The sequence below is a fragment of the Copidosoma floridanum genome, unplaced genomic scaffold (assembly GCF_036245765.1).
Source record: "Copidosoma floridanum isolate Cflo_tuat_1 unplaced genomic scaffold, Cflo_Japanese_pri ptg000014l, whole genome shotgun sequence".
Classification (NCBI taxonomy): Eukaryota; Metazoa; Arthropoda; class Insecta; order Hymenoptera; family Encyrtidae; genus Copidosoma; species Copidosoma floridanum.
The window spans coordinates 2,432,770-2,448,627 of NW_028321891.1; the positions used below are offsets into that span (position 1 = coordinate 2,432,770).

Genomic DNA, 15,858 nt, shown 5'->3' on the forward strand with positions numbered 1-15,858 from the left:
AGAGAGAGAAAAAGCCTCCTCTCCTGTACAGAGAAAGAGAGGCAGTGTCAAAACTATATTGTGTACATATATACGCAAGCTCCCTCGCTCTCGTGGTAGTAGAGTATGCGCGGCATGCCGTTCTCTTATATATTCTCGCCCTCGCTCCGGCTTCTGCTTATTCGCTCGCCAGTTCGCAGCAGATCGTCGCTCGTGTCGCTCGCGCGCAGATCGCCGAGCTCAACTCGGTGTATTATTGTACATACATATATCCTACACACGGCGTGTATAAGTATACGGCTCTCCCTCGCTCACGGCGGCACATATTGCATTCCTCCGTCTCTCTGCGTGTTCGGCGCGCATTGATCGCTACTGCTGCTGCTCCTGCTATCTTTCCTTTATTTATTTTTGTTTTTCTTTCGCGTACCCAAGTATTTTTATTGTAGAAAAAAAAAAACACAATTTTTTTGTTTTAAATTCTCTCCCCAAATCAAGGTACAATTAAAAAGAAAGAAAAAAAAAAATTGTTCTCCACCGGAACGTGAGGGAATACAATAGCCGGTGCCAAAAGTTTTCGGGCTATCGGAGCGGCCTGTCACCCAAGAGAAAACACGCACAACGGGGGAGATATCGAGGAAACCAAGGCGAGGAGCACGATATCTTCGGAACGTAGGTAAGAGTTTTGCGCTGGTGGATACAACTTTTAACAGCAGATTGCGCGCTGCTCAGGAATGCGGGCGAACGCCGCTCTCGGAATTTCCGTGCTTTTTTTGTTTTGTACACTTGACAAACTTTTCTGCTCCATTTTGCGTAAACAATGACGCTCGGGTCGTCAAACGGAGCCTCGGGATTGTTGTCGCGTATCGCGCAACTGTCAGTCGATCAGACGCGAGCAACTCACGTACACACACACGGTCAGTGATACTATGATTGTTAATCAAGTAGGTGGATAGGTATTCATTCATACGATCGCTCGAGCGCGCCTCAGCTGTGGAATGCGTTGTTGTTGCAAATTGAACGTGACGTCGACACACGTGCATTTATGTAACGCGCGCGGGCCCGATATGTTCATTAAATTTCATTGTACAGTTGGTAAACATTTGCCACTTGTGTATCCGCGTACGTACTTGCATGTACTTTTTTTGTTTTTTCTCTTATCGAAACTTTATGGCTACCTGTATTGAACTTGGGAGAGAAAAAAAAGCACAACTTATCGCTCTCGGCGAGTTTTTAATCGTAGGTATCGTTTCCCCTTCGTTCGAGCAAACAGGTAGACAAACGGGGCTCTTGCAACATCGTCACGGCGACACCGATAACGCGTATCCCAAAAAACGTAAAAAATAAAACGAAATAAAAGCCCAAAAAAAGAAAAAAAGTTTCGATCGAGCGCTTTCATGGTAGGTATATACACACATACACATCGGGGAGAGACGCAGGCATGCGCGAGAGAGAGAGAGAGCGAGAAGGAGATGGAAAAGCGAAGGAATGCGCGGTGATGCTCTGGCTCCTTTCCTCCTCCGCTCCTCGACGCTGCCCCTCTCACCCGGTGCAGAGAGAGTATATAATATAGATCCGCCGCTGGGAGAAGCCTTGTGCTGGCGCGCGCTCTCGCCTCCTCCTCCTCCACCACCCCCTTTTTTTCACGCCACGCCGCATTCCTGTATCGATTCGCACCGGCGAGTCCGGCGACGGTGATAACTCTCCGCGAGCACTCTCTTTCCTTCCCTTCCTCGTGCCCCGCTCGGGTCTTTCTAGTATGCGCGTGTGATATCATTCCGACGGGCTACCCCTCGATACTTGTAAGTATGGGTTTTACCGCGGAATGCCAACAGGCAAATCCCTCTTCGGTACAAAAAGTGCCAAAGTATATCGGTATACGCTCGATGCTCCAAAATAATATCACTGGTGTATATATAAAAGCATCTCCAGTGGGGGAGTCCTTGCGGAATCCGACCAAAGGTCCCATCGTGTGTCCTAATAAGCACGCACGGGGTCGACGAGCTGACTGTTGTATATACATATATATATATATAAGCTAGAAACGTCAAAAATGCGGTGCGCGCGCGCCGATTCATGCGGAAGGAATTTTTTCTTTCCATATCAGTCCTCCCTCGGAATTCTGTTTCCTTCGCCTCCCTCGCGCCTTTAGCGGGTATATGTATACGTTTGTAAGTATAGCGCGGACGTTCCGTCATTAGTCATGTTCGAGAAAACCAAGCGCGAAAGTGTATTTTCGGTGCCGGCTCTTTCTTTGCCATCGCGCCGTATAGTAACGCGCGTTATCGTCTTCCTCCGTGTTTTTCGCTCCCCCGTCCGGCCTTTGTTTTGCCATTATTCCGCTTGTTCCTCCTTTCGGTGTACGTGGATATGAAAGTACACCTTTTTTTTGCTTGGCAATTTTGATTCGTCAACGCCTCCCTTCGTGTAATCCATACGGATAATCTCTTTTGTATACAATATATACCTTTTGGATCTGAGCTCTAACTGCTTTCATTCGTATCGCTCCTTTGATACGCGCACACGCGTCAAAATTAAATGTATCATCGCAACGGGGGTGGATCTCCCTTATCATTTTTCTTTATAGATGTATTTTTTTCGACTCGCGCGCGCGTATATATAATCACACCCGGGGTGATGTCTGTGAATTGGTGTGTTTAGTTATTGGACAATATGTTCGCGCTGATTTGTTCGTAATAATGTGGTTCGCCAGGTATACCGATAACGCTTTTAATCTCGGGAGATGCGAAAATTTTGCTTATACGTGTATTTTGGAACTGAAATATGCGACGAAAGTATAAAATCGTAAATCATAGAGGTGCCCATCACCTCTCGATTCTTTCGTCAATTGTTGTTGGAAATACCCGTACGAAACTTGATGAAACGAAAGAGAGTATGATGCATAGGGAAAAAAAATTTGAAACATCGAAAGTTTTCTTTTACGAGTACAGTGTGTGACTGTTGTTGCAAGAATTTCACTTTCCGCGGGACAATGTGAGTATCGGCATGCATAATTTATTATATTTATGAGCTTTCGCGTGACATTGTTTTGCACGTTCTTTTGAAATGTTTTTTCGTCGCACGTAGCTTCAGAACTGTGGGAGCGTGTTATTTTCCTTCTCGCATTTTTTTTTTTTTTTTTTTTTTTTTTTTGAGTCAAAAAAATTTCAAATTTTCCGACACTTCCGTGTCAATTATCAAAAAGCTGCCCTAAATTTTTATCGCCGTAGGTTGTACAGTAACGCGCTTGCGATGTTCGCTTTATACACACACACACACACACACACACACACACACACACACACACACACACACGTATACAAGCGTCGACTTTTTACTTGTGTGTATGGATACGCCGTACTTTCTCTGCTCGACCTTTTTCTCATCCGCTTCACGTCTAGCTTCTGCCTACTGTACTAATGTGTGTAACGTCAATCGTTAGAATTTATCAGAAATTCTCAAAAATTTACGTTATTTTCTCCGAAAACAGTCTACATAACTTAGCGATTGTTTCACACGTTAATGAAATTAACGACACACCCAACAGCAGTTGATGAGCTGAGGTTACTTTGAATGACTTCGATAACAAGATCATTAAAACTATATAAATATAACTCAATTATATGCCCCAAAAAGAACAATTTTAAGAATACACTTTTACTTTAATCCTTTGGAAGATACAAATTAGGATCGGTAGATTTATTTGAAGTTTTTCGGATTGTATTAAAATGCTTGAAGTGCACTAATAAAAACAATTCATATGAAAACATTTTTTTGGTGATGCCTGAAATTTCTTGTGCCGAATACAATGTACGTACTGTCGAATCTGCGTATTGTGCTAAAAAAAAAATTTCCCAACAATTGATATTAACAAGTCTCGAATAAGCAATTAAAATTCCTTTCTTTCCCGCCAGGATTAGGAGTTTCAAGTTTATTGGCACAACAAAAATAATACTTTTAATAATAGTAATCGATTGAGTACGTCATGTAAGTGAGATTTAGGAAAAAATCACTATTGGATTTTCCACTTACTTTCGTTATGATCCAATGAAACCAAGATTTTTCAATCGGGACGAACGAGCTCTTACCTATACTAGCGAAATATTTTATTCTCTAAGTATTTTCGTCAACAAACGTCTGCGAGCACAGAAAGAAGAAAAAATAAATACCCACGAAAACTGCCGTCTAATGGCCCGCTGCGAGCATTCCGCGGGCTTGCGTTGAAAAAGAATGCGCTAATAACGCGCTGGAAAGACTTTTCTCGAACAATGTCGGTTTTGTATCCCAACGTTTTCCGAATTCCTTGCGATAAACGTAGCGGAATCGTCAAATTATCTCGAGCCGCTGAAAATTTCTGAAATTCCGCCGTCCCCTCGCTCGCAATGTCAATAAAATTACAGAATCAGCGCCAACGCGAGCGCTCCCCGATCCTCCTTCGTATTGTTTACGGTTCTGGAGCAAAAAAGACAAATTTCTCGTATCCCATCGATAACTAGCCAAGCCTGGATTTTTTTCGCAATTTTAACCTAATTCCTCGATCATTTTTGTACACGCGTCACGCAATTATCTGTATGTTCCCGCGCTTGTTAGTCCACATTTTTTTTTTTTTTTTTTTTTAAAGATTGATACACGTATATTGTCTTATCTTTGAAACACATAAAGAGCTAGCTTCGACTCCAAAGTAGATTTTTTTCTGAATTTTTGTTCTTCATCTCCGTCTCATACTCCTCAAAAAAAAAAAAAAAAAAAAAAAAAAATCACGAGAGAGATGAAAAATATGCTCTTTAAAACGTAAATGTTGATCCATTTGGCAAAAATTCTTCGCTTTACTAGCGCTCAAGAGACTCTGATTGAAAAATTACCATCGGAGTCGACGAGGATACAAAAAATTAGTGCGCAGCGTGAAATTGATGCAACCGCAATTAAGAACTACACACGGATGTACGTGTCGATGTTTAGCTTTGCTTATAACCAGTAGCTTTGTTATTATTAAACAAAGATCTCGCAAATCGAGTGAGGATCCACAAACCCACTTGAATAGTATATACGAAGGAAAAGTATTGTTTTGGTTTTTTTTTTTTCTTTTTGGCAGATACGCCAAGACAATTTATCAAAATAAAATATGATTAATTTATTCATTTTATGGGCGTGCGTGATTGATAATGGGCGCCTAATTTACTTGTCAATGTTTTTTTCTTTTTTTTTTTTTTTTTTATATCATACAGTATTTCATGAATATTCCGCTCGAGCGCCGTTTCGGTCATGAATAATTCACACGCACGATTTTTGCGTCTCTATTTATTCCTTTTTACTGCATCTCTCTCTCTCTCTTTCTTCCAATTAAATTTTTTTGAAAATGACTGCGGAAAGTCAAACTACACAAGAGAAACAAAGAACATTTTTATTAAATATTATCAACCGAAAAGCAATATGAACTATATTTAATTCAAAGTAAACCGCATTAGATGAGTTTTAAATTATTTTTTAAAATCTTTTTTATTGATTATCAATACACACACCCAATACTGTACGTGCGAATTGGATAAAAACTTCTTTGTTAATCCTAATGAGCTTAATCTCGTATTAATTACACTTTCGCAAAATTCTTTCGGAAAACAAAAAAACATAAAGACAAAAATATCATGCACATACTTTTGATGTACCTATTTTACCCCCTTTACAAAGACGCGGAAGAAAAAAAAACTCGATACGCGTATAAATAAACTGAATTAAAAAAAAAAAAAAAGAAGAAGAAGCCCATCAACGATGGTAATAAAATCGTTCGGTCGTTGTGGAAACAAAAATTAAATCGAAGCATGAAGATTTTAACGGTAATGCCTCTCTCGTGCTGGGAAGGAGAGGCGTCGAGGAGGAGAGGAGCGCTTGTTTACGCTCCAAAAACTGATCCTGAAATTCCGATCGCATTCCACGCCGAGGCACGCATGGTGCACACAGGACTGGCACATCCGAGCTGCAAAAGTATCGAATAATAAATAATTATTGTATAATCAGCGGTGAATCGGGTTGTACGACTCCACTAAAGTTTGGCCATTGCGAACTTGGACACCATTAAAGCACCATAGCTCTAGCAATGTGCACAACCAGTTCAGTCAACATATAACATTATTGCACCGGAAAAATTAATATTTCGCGCGTCAATTGAGGATCGGGATGTATGTATTTATACTCCCGCGCTACTCGCGAGCTCTTGTACATAAGAAGTACATACACACAAGTATGTGTATAGCGATTGTATGCCCACGACTCGCGCCCGAAAAGAAGGAGGAGCGAGCTGCTGAGCAGAGAGAAGGGAAGCCGGGCGTGCGCGGAAGAGGGGTTTTCACATTCCACGGACAATGTCACGTTTTTTTAATACCCCCCCCCCTTCCCTCGTCTTCCTTCGAAGACCGCCTTTACTCTCATTCGCGCGAGTCTTTGGAGGCTCTTGCTTGCTTGTATATACGTGTATATCCGTTCCTTTGCTCCTTCGCGCTTCTCCGGGAGATATCTCTGCGGGCTCTACCTGGATGAATTTTTTCGAGGGTCCGTCAATAAATCGGTTGGGGGAGATGAATCGGAAATCGTTGACGTCGTCCATTAATTTCGACCTCATCAACATGAGTGTCTTAAATCTCGTAAAAATCCATGAAATCGTTAAATCATCCTGGAATTATAATTTAAGTACATACATTACATACACCGTGAACGAATGCGTGTTTTTTCTCAACTGTTTATCAAAAAGGGAAAGTGCATTTGGTTTTTAAATGAGGAAAATCTAAAATTTCGAAGTATTTGTGCATTTGTTTTTCAATTTTATTCAACCCTAAGAACGTGGTAAACAATAGTTCTACCGTTTAGTTACTTTACGTGTAAAATGGCACAAAATGGCACAATGGCTCAAGTATTTAATGTACGATTTTTTTTTTATTTCAAATGAGATCAAAATCAATATAGAATTCACATTAAACAAGTTAACAAATCATTTATGAGGTAGGTATATATGTTCAACGAAATCATGTAGAAATCAATAAAAACTTTTGTAAAACCTGAAATCATAAATATTGTACGTACCTTTGACGTACAAAAGTGTGAATAGACCCTCAAAATTTTTTCTCTCGCAAGTATTTGTGTACAATGGTGCCGGGAAAGTACATGGTCCTTTTTTTTTCGTAGGAAACTGAGAGGTGTGACGGTACATTGTTAATTGATCGGAAACTCAGCGGGGCTCCCTCTGGTCTGAGGAATCCTGGTATACAGTAAAGCATACGAACATACACTTACTCGTGTCCCCTTGGTAAAAGGCGCTCGAGAAATCGGCCCTATTTCGTTGAGAAATCGCTGCGTACCTCCTCTCTCTCTCTCTCTACTCTGGTGTCTCTTGGCGGGCTGACCCATACATGTATATCGTTTGAGAAAAATTTACGAAAAGTACGGCACACACGCTGAGGTTGTGTTACGATGATGTCGTAAAGCGAAAATATTTATCTCAACTGCACTCGACCCCGATTCGATCGAAATGCCACAAAGTTGTTGTGTATACTTACGGATTTCGAAAACTAACGCAAGTGGAAGGAGATTTCATACATTTTTTTTTTTTTGACACGAAAAACGCAGAGTGCAATCTTATACGTATAATTATTTTTTACGGGTCGAATCGATTCCATCGGAATCCAACGTACGATTAAACCTCTGTATTTCGTAAAGTTTTCCTCACCAAAGACACCCTTACACCAGAAAAAAAAAAAAAAGCCACGCTCAACAACATACCGATCTCCGAAACAATCCACCGTAAGAACGAGACCTCGTCGAATTCCTCCGCGCGCCTCCCAAACGCAAAGTTTTTATTGCAAAGCCGCCCCTCCCCAAGGAGATCACCCACCGGCTCGCCGATAAATTATTCAGGACGGCTCTCGATATTAATATTCTCCGAGCATCGATCGGTAAAGCGAACCATGTGTATACACGGAAGGCCGAAAGTAAAAAAAAAAAAAAAAAAAAAAAAAAAAGAAAGAAAGAAAAGAAAAATACCAACGAAATCGAAAACAACTGGGCTGTAGTTTCCACTTTTGTTTTTTCCAGGGAAAATAACCCACAGCGCGAAGTAAGGAGGGTCGACGGCAGCTGAGCCGATCGTCCATCTGCGCTTTGAGGCGCGAGACAGTTTCGGGGGTTGCAGTATCTGTAGGAGCCTCGTCGTATCCCATGTAATATATAGCTTAAAGTGAACACATTTACAACGGGAGGAAGGGGAGGCACGGGGAAGGAAGGACACAACAGACGGAGTAGGATGTCCGCGGTCGAGAGTGCCCTAGACGTCCTCTCCAGGGCTGCCACGATGGTGCAAGGTGAGTTCTTATGATATACGTATATATAGTCTTTTTTTTTGTGATGACCGATGCATGTGTAGGGCATATTTTTTTCGGCTGTATGCTTTGCAAAGGTATATGTGTTTGCGGAGCAAAGAACAAACTTGTACAGCGAAGAAAGAAGGAGGAAAAATATTGATACCGCGTACGTACCGTCTGCCCGCTGACAGAGACAGGGTAAACAAAACGCAATCACGATGACACGCGTGTATTCTTTCCCAACGAGTGACGCATTACGATTAACTTGCATCTCTCTATTTTTTTTTTTTTTTTGTCTTTTCGCGTAGCGTGATATATGGGGAGGTACCGATTTACCTCTGAACCAAATATTTCAAGTATCAAGTACACCCATGCACGGCTAAAAATGTAAATCTGGCGCGAGCGGCGATTCATATACGTATTATTACCTACGAAGTGAGAACTCGGGCTCGACATCAATGGCGCGGATCCAACCGCATCACCACCGCCTCGATATATATATATACATATATACATACGCGAGCTACCCCGTCTTGGGCACAGATGTTAACGATTGGGGGAGAAAGAAGAAAAACAACACTCTCGTGCCCGCAAGTATGCAGCACTGGCTGATTCTTTTCTTTCTTTCTTTCTTTGGTAGAACAAAGTTGGAGCAGCTTCTTTTTTTTTTTTTTTTATTTAAAAAAATCGATAATCGATGACGTTTTTGGCGAAGCGACGCCCACTCGATTAGTGATTTATTAATTCTAGCCAGAGAAACAAAAAAGAGTCCAATGCTTCTGTGCGTGATAAGCCGGGCTGCGGAATTTCATATACGTCCGAGCAAGAATAGAGCCGCCGAAATTCTTTGATTGTAAATTAAAAAAAAAAAAAAAAAAAAAACTCGCGCTGTGTAGCGATTAATTGTTGTTCGATCGGATCGTATATGACTCTTGGATGACAATTTAATTCAAGACATTGAGGCCGTCTACGTTTGAATAAAAAAAATAAAAAAATATGGGAGGGAGGCAACGTCACACCAATGCAGTGGATGCAGGTGCCGTTTTTTTTTCCCCCTAACACAAGTGGTGCACGGTACACACTATATTTATACACACTGTGAGCGCGCGACTGCAATTACACTCAAATAATCAGCCCAAAGCGAAAGTTGAAACAGTGTATATATATACACGACTATTCATGCACTTGTGCAGTATATAATATAGGTACACGAAGGCCACACGTTTACTGTACTCGTATACGTATATTATATACTTAATATTTATATATAAAGGTACCATGAAGCTCATTGTATTTATATGCTCTTCGCGACAAAGAAACGTACAACTTGTGAAAAATATTTTTTATCCTCCATCGCGTATTATTACCCTCCTCTCCTCCCATATTATATGTATTCCCATGCATATACCACAACTTTACTATACCGTTGTATATATACTTTGTAAATATATAGTAAGTCGTCATCCTTTGAACAAACAGGCACAGCCTATTGTTGGCCAATCGCGCGCGTTGGCGCAAATTTTTTCTTTTTTCAACTCGTACTTATACACACGCGCGCACGGCGTTCGAATTTTTTTGATAAAAATCGCCTGATGGCCAAATGCAGTTAAACTGACACTTTCCCAAATCGTTCGAAGAAAGCGAGTAAAATCCTCATCCGAGGTAACTCTCGAATTGTCAAAGTCTCGCGGAGTATCCATTACATTACACTGTATACTATCGCAAAAGGCGTAGGTACATGTTTCAACGGGGGGTGTGCAACAAATTAATCACGGAGTGCTCGTAACAAGTGTCGCGGTTGTTTCCGACACGTACAGATAGGTACATATATTTTTAAACAACACGAAACGTCGAAGCACATCCGTATACTTTTTATCCAACGTGTTATATCACTCGACGAGCGTATATAAGTATAAAGAGCCAAAACAGAGCTTTTATCTCAGCGCTCGATAAAAGCGTGTCTCTTGTAATGTGGCGCGTATATACATACATGTATCGTACAAGTGTACGGTTCAGAGGTTAACATATACCCACATACATGCATACATGACATGTAACGCGAATAACATCCGGATTTCGCGGCATATTGTATCCAAACACACTCGACCCGGTGACTCGTGATGAGAGAAGAGGAAGAAAAGAAGAAAAAAAAGGAGGCGCTTATACACGCGGATATACGAGCAAAAGGGAGCAATCGCTTTGCGCGCGTCTGTTGTGCGCTACGGGGTAATACGCGCGTACATATTTGCACTTACATACACAGGCAGACGCCGTAATTATATTTTAGCGCGTGTGTATACATAAATATATATATCCGTATATATATATATCACAGGTATGGGTGTGGGTCGTATACTTTCGAACATTCGTCCTACTGACAGCTGCCGTTTGCCGGCCGTTTTATACACGTATAATATTCTCTTGCTCAGCAAAGCGTGCGAGAAATGAAAAAAAAAACGCCCGGCCGATGCCTGATGGCTCTCTTTCTTTCCTCGACCGAGACGACGTTCGTCCTCTTCGATGTACTCTTTTTCTCCTTCAATTTATTAAGTTGGACGTCAATGCTCTGTTATCCTTTCTTTCCTTCTCTTTTTTCCCCCCAAGTCCCTATATACGGCCATTGTAGCCTTTTTCCTTTTCATCCGATGACGGAATTTCATCGGTCCCTGCGTTAAGTACACAGCTTCGAGGGTGTACGTATATATGTATGTATATACAGTTGCGCGTGCAGAGTGAAAGAGAGGAGGAAAAAAAAAACTCCGAGGCGCACAAAGAAATCCGGTCCGCTCGTACGTATACAGTTGGTTTTTTCGAATCGCACCCACATTCCGATGAAGCGACGCGATTTCACGCCCGATTAGATAACGCGGAGGCCGTTCCGCGACCGCATCTCCAGAGGCGCGCGCGCGTGTGTATATATTTATATACATTCATTTGAAAATTCGATGCGCGTAAATATATATGTTTATAATATATTATTGGGTGCCCTTCGAAGGCGGATCTCTCCGAAAATATCCCGTTTCCATCCCCGTGTTTTCGCGAGACTCTGTGCCAAAAACGCGCTGGAATCCGAGGCTCGTCAATTGTTTTGGAAAACTGTACACCCACTGTTTTTTTTTTTTTTTTTTTCATTCCTCGCAGATGTGGAAATCTTTGGACGCGCGGAGACAACGCGTTTCGTCATTTGTTGATCGATCGAATGCTTTGTATACTCTCGTACTGACGAAGAGCGCGTCTCGAGACGTTCCAATGGAATCTGTGAAAAAAAGAAAATCCGTTTCCCAACCGGAGAGTCCGTCTTTTTTCCTTTTCCATTTAAGTATATATATGAATGCATCGATCGCAGAACGTAAAAAGCGTACAAAAGGCAGTGCGGGTATAACGAGTATATGCAGTTGCGGGCCATTTGGTGCACGCCCGAAAATCGAGAGAATGCGTATATATGTATACAATACCGCGCGAGTGAGCATCCTGCATCGGAGAGTGGCCCATTTTCCGTGGCGCGCGTCGAGAGGCACGCCGAGAATTTGTCGAATCGCAGCTTCAGCGGAGAAAAATCTCTCTCCGATACTCGGTTGAATTGTATTGTCGGGGTTTGACGCTCGGCTGGGCGGAATTTTTGGGGGATCATGTGACTCGCGGCGTTTTCTTCGTTTCGGGCCATCACCGCTGACCGGAGAACGCGAGGAATTCGGATTAAACGAGGATTCTCCTTCGCCTCTTCTCCTCCTCCTTTGTACGTTTGCTTTTTTTTTTTTTTTTTTTTTTTCATCATTCAATTGAGCCTGAGGATTTTTGGGTTGTGGCTGGAATTTATTTGGTTTTTTCCCTCTCTTTTATTGAGGTAACAAGAAAATTAATCTTTGCCTTCGTGTATATAAATATAAGGCATGTCTGCCCTTATTTTTGCTGTTTTACTAAATTAAATTGAATCGAGCATCGTTTTTTTATTTTTTTTTTTTTTTTTCACCAACACCATCCATGAGCTGATACTGAATTTCTCACATTTTCCGATGTCATTGTATGTTGTTTGTTAAACAGACAAACTGATGAAGTAAGTCTAACATCTCCCCCCCCCTCCGACAAGACACTTGATTCTTTACGAGTGGAAAAAAAAAAGAATCATACCTTCATAATCGAGCATCTGAAACGTGGATTTGTTAACCGATAACCCGAGCTTGTGCTGTGATCTTGCCAATAAAAAGCATATTAGTATACACCTCTGTACTCGATGCACGACTAAAAATATCTCGTCATCAATTTCGCGTCTTCGTATATGCTATATATAATATAAGTGCAGAGGAGCGTATGTATATACAATCTCCCCGACACGCGGCGATAATCTCTGATCCTTATTTAATAGAGTCAAATTGTACGTATTGCGTTTTCGCGCGAGATCACGAAGTGTTCACCCTCTGCGATTGCAACACGTTAATCCTCGCATGATAATTTCTCGTTATCTTTGGTGCGATTAAATTATGGCCATTAAACTCTCAGCACCCCATGTTGTACACGATTCATAAAGCCCAAGTGTCGGCGTTTTACGGCTTCTACGTGTATATACTTATATTGTTATTGTGTGCTTGTCAAAAATGCACATATGTATGCACTTGCATGGGATTACCTATGTAGGTGCACACGGGTATATTATCTCATTAATTTACCGAAATTCGATACAGACACGTTACTCATACACGGCGTAAACATTAATTCCCATTCATACCGCAGTCCATAATACAATCGTAAGAGGTATATATTATAATGTATGTGCACGACAACTCACATCGATAAATCATAAACAATAGAAAAATAATAGACCAATGGTGAGTATGTGTATGTGTATGTTATAGATCGGATAATCAAATATTTTCGATCCGCTGTTATAGTCCAACTCGGCATTCCCATGATTATCGAATGGCATACCAAGCACACACCACGTAACTACCTAAGTATGTGTGTGTACATTATAGTTCAACGTCTCCGTTGGCGCCGGTCGAGAGTTTTCAAATTCCTCGGCGAACGCCATCGGTAAAATTTATCCCGGCGCCTTGTTAAAACGCCAAACGTGAAATCATATTTTTTTTTTTTTTTTTCCTTTTAAAAAGTAGTTCCTCTCACGTTTTGTCGATCGAACGAAAAGTTGCTCAAGTACCGTACGCTGCACGCGTAGACGCGCTAAAATTCAAACACACGTTCGCTAATACTGTTTCTTCTTCTAAAAAAAACAAAAAAAAAAAAAAAAAAAAAAAAAAAAAAAAAAAAAAAAAAAAAACAAAGTAAGCCCTCCAGTTGCCAGGGTGTCGCAGAGAGGATGGAATGAACCCCGAGCGGAGTGAAAAAATGCCCCTCGCGCGTGAAGCTAGTGCCCTTCTTCGAGGATTCCCCGATGGCTCTCGCGATCGAGCGCAGCGGCAGAGGAATTCCGAGCGAGAGCGAGTCGACGCTACATACCCACATGCAGTCGGGAAAGAAATGGGTCGTAAGAGCGAGGAGTGACAGTATACATACATGCGCTTATACGCTCGTGTGCATCGGATACAGACAGTCGAATGATATAAAGAAAGAAAAAAAGAGATCCTTGTGGGTTGCTTGGGCAATAACGCGTAACTTACCATCACCTCGTTCTTTTGTGCCTTTCTTTTGACAAAGTGTTCCATTATACGTGGTATGAGTATTTTTTTAACTATGGGTATAGGGAAGATTTGTTTTTTTTTTTTTTTTTTTTTTACTTTGTCTGAACGTGTGTTGAAAATGTACTGTGTGGGTAATGATCGGGTAGAGCGACGCGTATTAGTGTGGATAAGTAATATAAAGTGTACTGCTATATAAAAGCGGGGAAAAAAGAGGTGAGCGCGCGGAGAGCGCCGATGGTTGGTATGTCGAGGGTCAAACCTGTTCCGAATACCTCGCGCGCTTTTGCCGCGCGCACGCGCTCTTTTGCAGTCTCCTCTGATGCCTCTTTTATCGTTTCTTAATTGTTGCATATTTGGATTATTATTATTATTACCCCCCTGCTGTGATTCAATTTTGCTCAGTGGCCATCAAAAGCTTACTTACCAAGCTTGTGTTGTCGTTTTTCGGCTTTTTTTTCTTTCTTTTTTGACTCTTTTCGAGATGTTCTTTCAATTGTTCGCCTGCTTCATTCTACACGTCACTGTCACTTGGAGATGCATTTTGATAAAAAGTTTCGAAGTTTGTGGTAATTTGAAGACTTGGTTTTTCAACGTATAGAAGAAGTTTGTTCAGAGAATTTTTGTTTAATGAGTCCTTTTTGAATTTTCGCGGGTTTCGGTGTGTCGGTAACATCATGGGCATGGGGGTGGCTCGTAAAATTTGCCTTACCGGTGTTATCGACGCATGCAACAGCTGAAACCTGCACTACCAGCCTCTAGCGGTACATGTGCAACAAATTTTTAGAAGTTTGAATGTGCGCTTACTATTTGGCCCCATCTTTTTTTTCAAGTGTTGTACAATTTTTACTAAAATTACTTAAAATTATTATATATTGTTTTTTATCAAAAGTTGCAATACAAAAAAACAGCTCAAATAAAATGTTTTGCTATAAATACAGCGCATTATTTTTGTTTTTAATTAATATTATGTATTACAATACTTTTTACAGCTGAGACAGTGTATTTTATTTTTCAGAGAGTTAAATTTTTTTAGCGTTTTTAGAAAAAAATTTAAATACTTTGAATACTTTGATATTATCTAACTGTACATTTAATACACATAATTCATATTTTTATGAAAAAAGTATTTCTTGCAGAAAATAAAAATTGAAAAATATCATTAGCATGATCGGCCGTATTTTTCACCAATAAGTAAAGGTTGAGAATAATGAATGTATATATAGCGCCTGTATAATAGCGCTCGATGTGTTCAGTGAGTAAGGAGAAATAGGGGAACAGCTGAAATTTCCTTTCACACTTGTAAAAAAAGGATTAAAAAAAGTACACTAGTAACTATTTTAATTTTACACCAGAATATCACTTTGATTTTAGCGGCACTTCTTTGTTTAACTGGCAATAATAATAATTTGTATCAAAATAAACGAACACATCCATTATTATAGCGACGATTAATACAAATAACCGATGTGCCCGTGCATATGTAATTGCATTTGATGTACAGCTTGCCCAACTACTTAAACGTGCCAATTGTATTTTTGTAATCAAACGGGTTCGTCAATGTCTTCCACGTATGCCACAATCGTTCGACTTTTCCACGTATACGTGCTTTGTCTCGCCTATAATGTATACTCAACATAGAAATAACGTTATTGAGCTTCACCTTTTATTCTTTATTTTTTGCACCACCGCATTTTCCATCTCAATATCCTAGAAAAACCACAATACGGCCGAAACTTGTGCAGTTAATTGTATTGTATCGGGTGTACCTATACTCGTGTGTACGACGATGACCTCGTGGCAATTTTTTCCGGCTAACGATCAAAGAGTGCACTCTTTTGCTTCATCCATATGTATTTCCTGTTATTAAAAACTATATACTTACTCGTGAGCGTTGGTATGATGTA

At 40.7% G+C, this 15,858-nt stretch overlaps 1 protein-coding gene across 2 annotated transcripts in view; it reads left to right on the forward strand.

The window, feature by feature from the left end:
- The first annotated feature begins 195 nt into the window (after window positions 1-195).
- The window catches only part of LOC106638260 (uncharacterized), a 28,472-nt gene continuing 12,809 nt past the window's right edge, over window positions 196-15,858 (forward strand). The window contains exons 1-2 of one of the 2 annotated variants that reach the window (XM_014351349.2): window positions 196-652; window positions 8,056-8,321. In XM_014351349.2, coding sequence (XP_014206835.2) covers window positions 8,264-8,321 — 58 coding nt within the window. In that variant the 5' untranslated portion in view covers window positions 196-652; window positions 8,056-8,263. Of the gene's footprint in view, window positions 653-2,793; window positions 2,971-8,055; window positions 8,322-15,858 lie in introns of those variants that run through there. The other variant, XM_089591917.1, reaches the window with a different exon arrangement.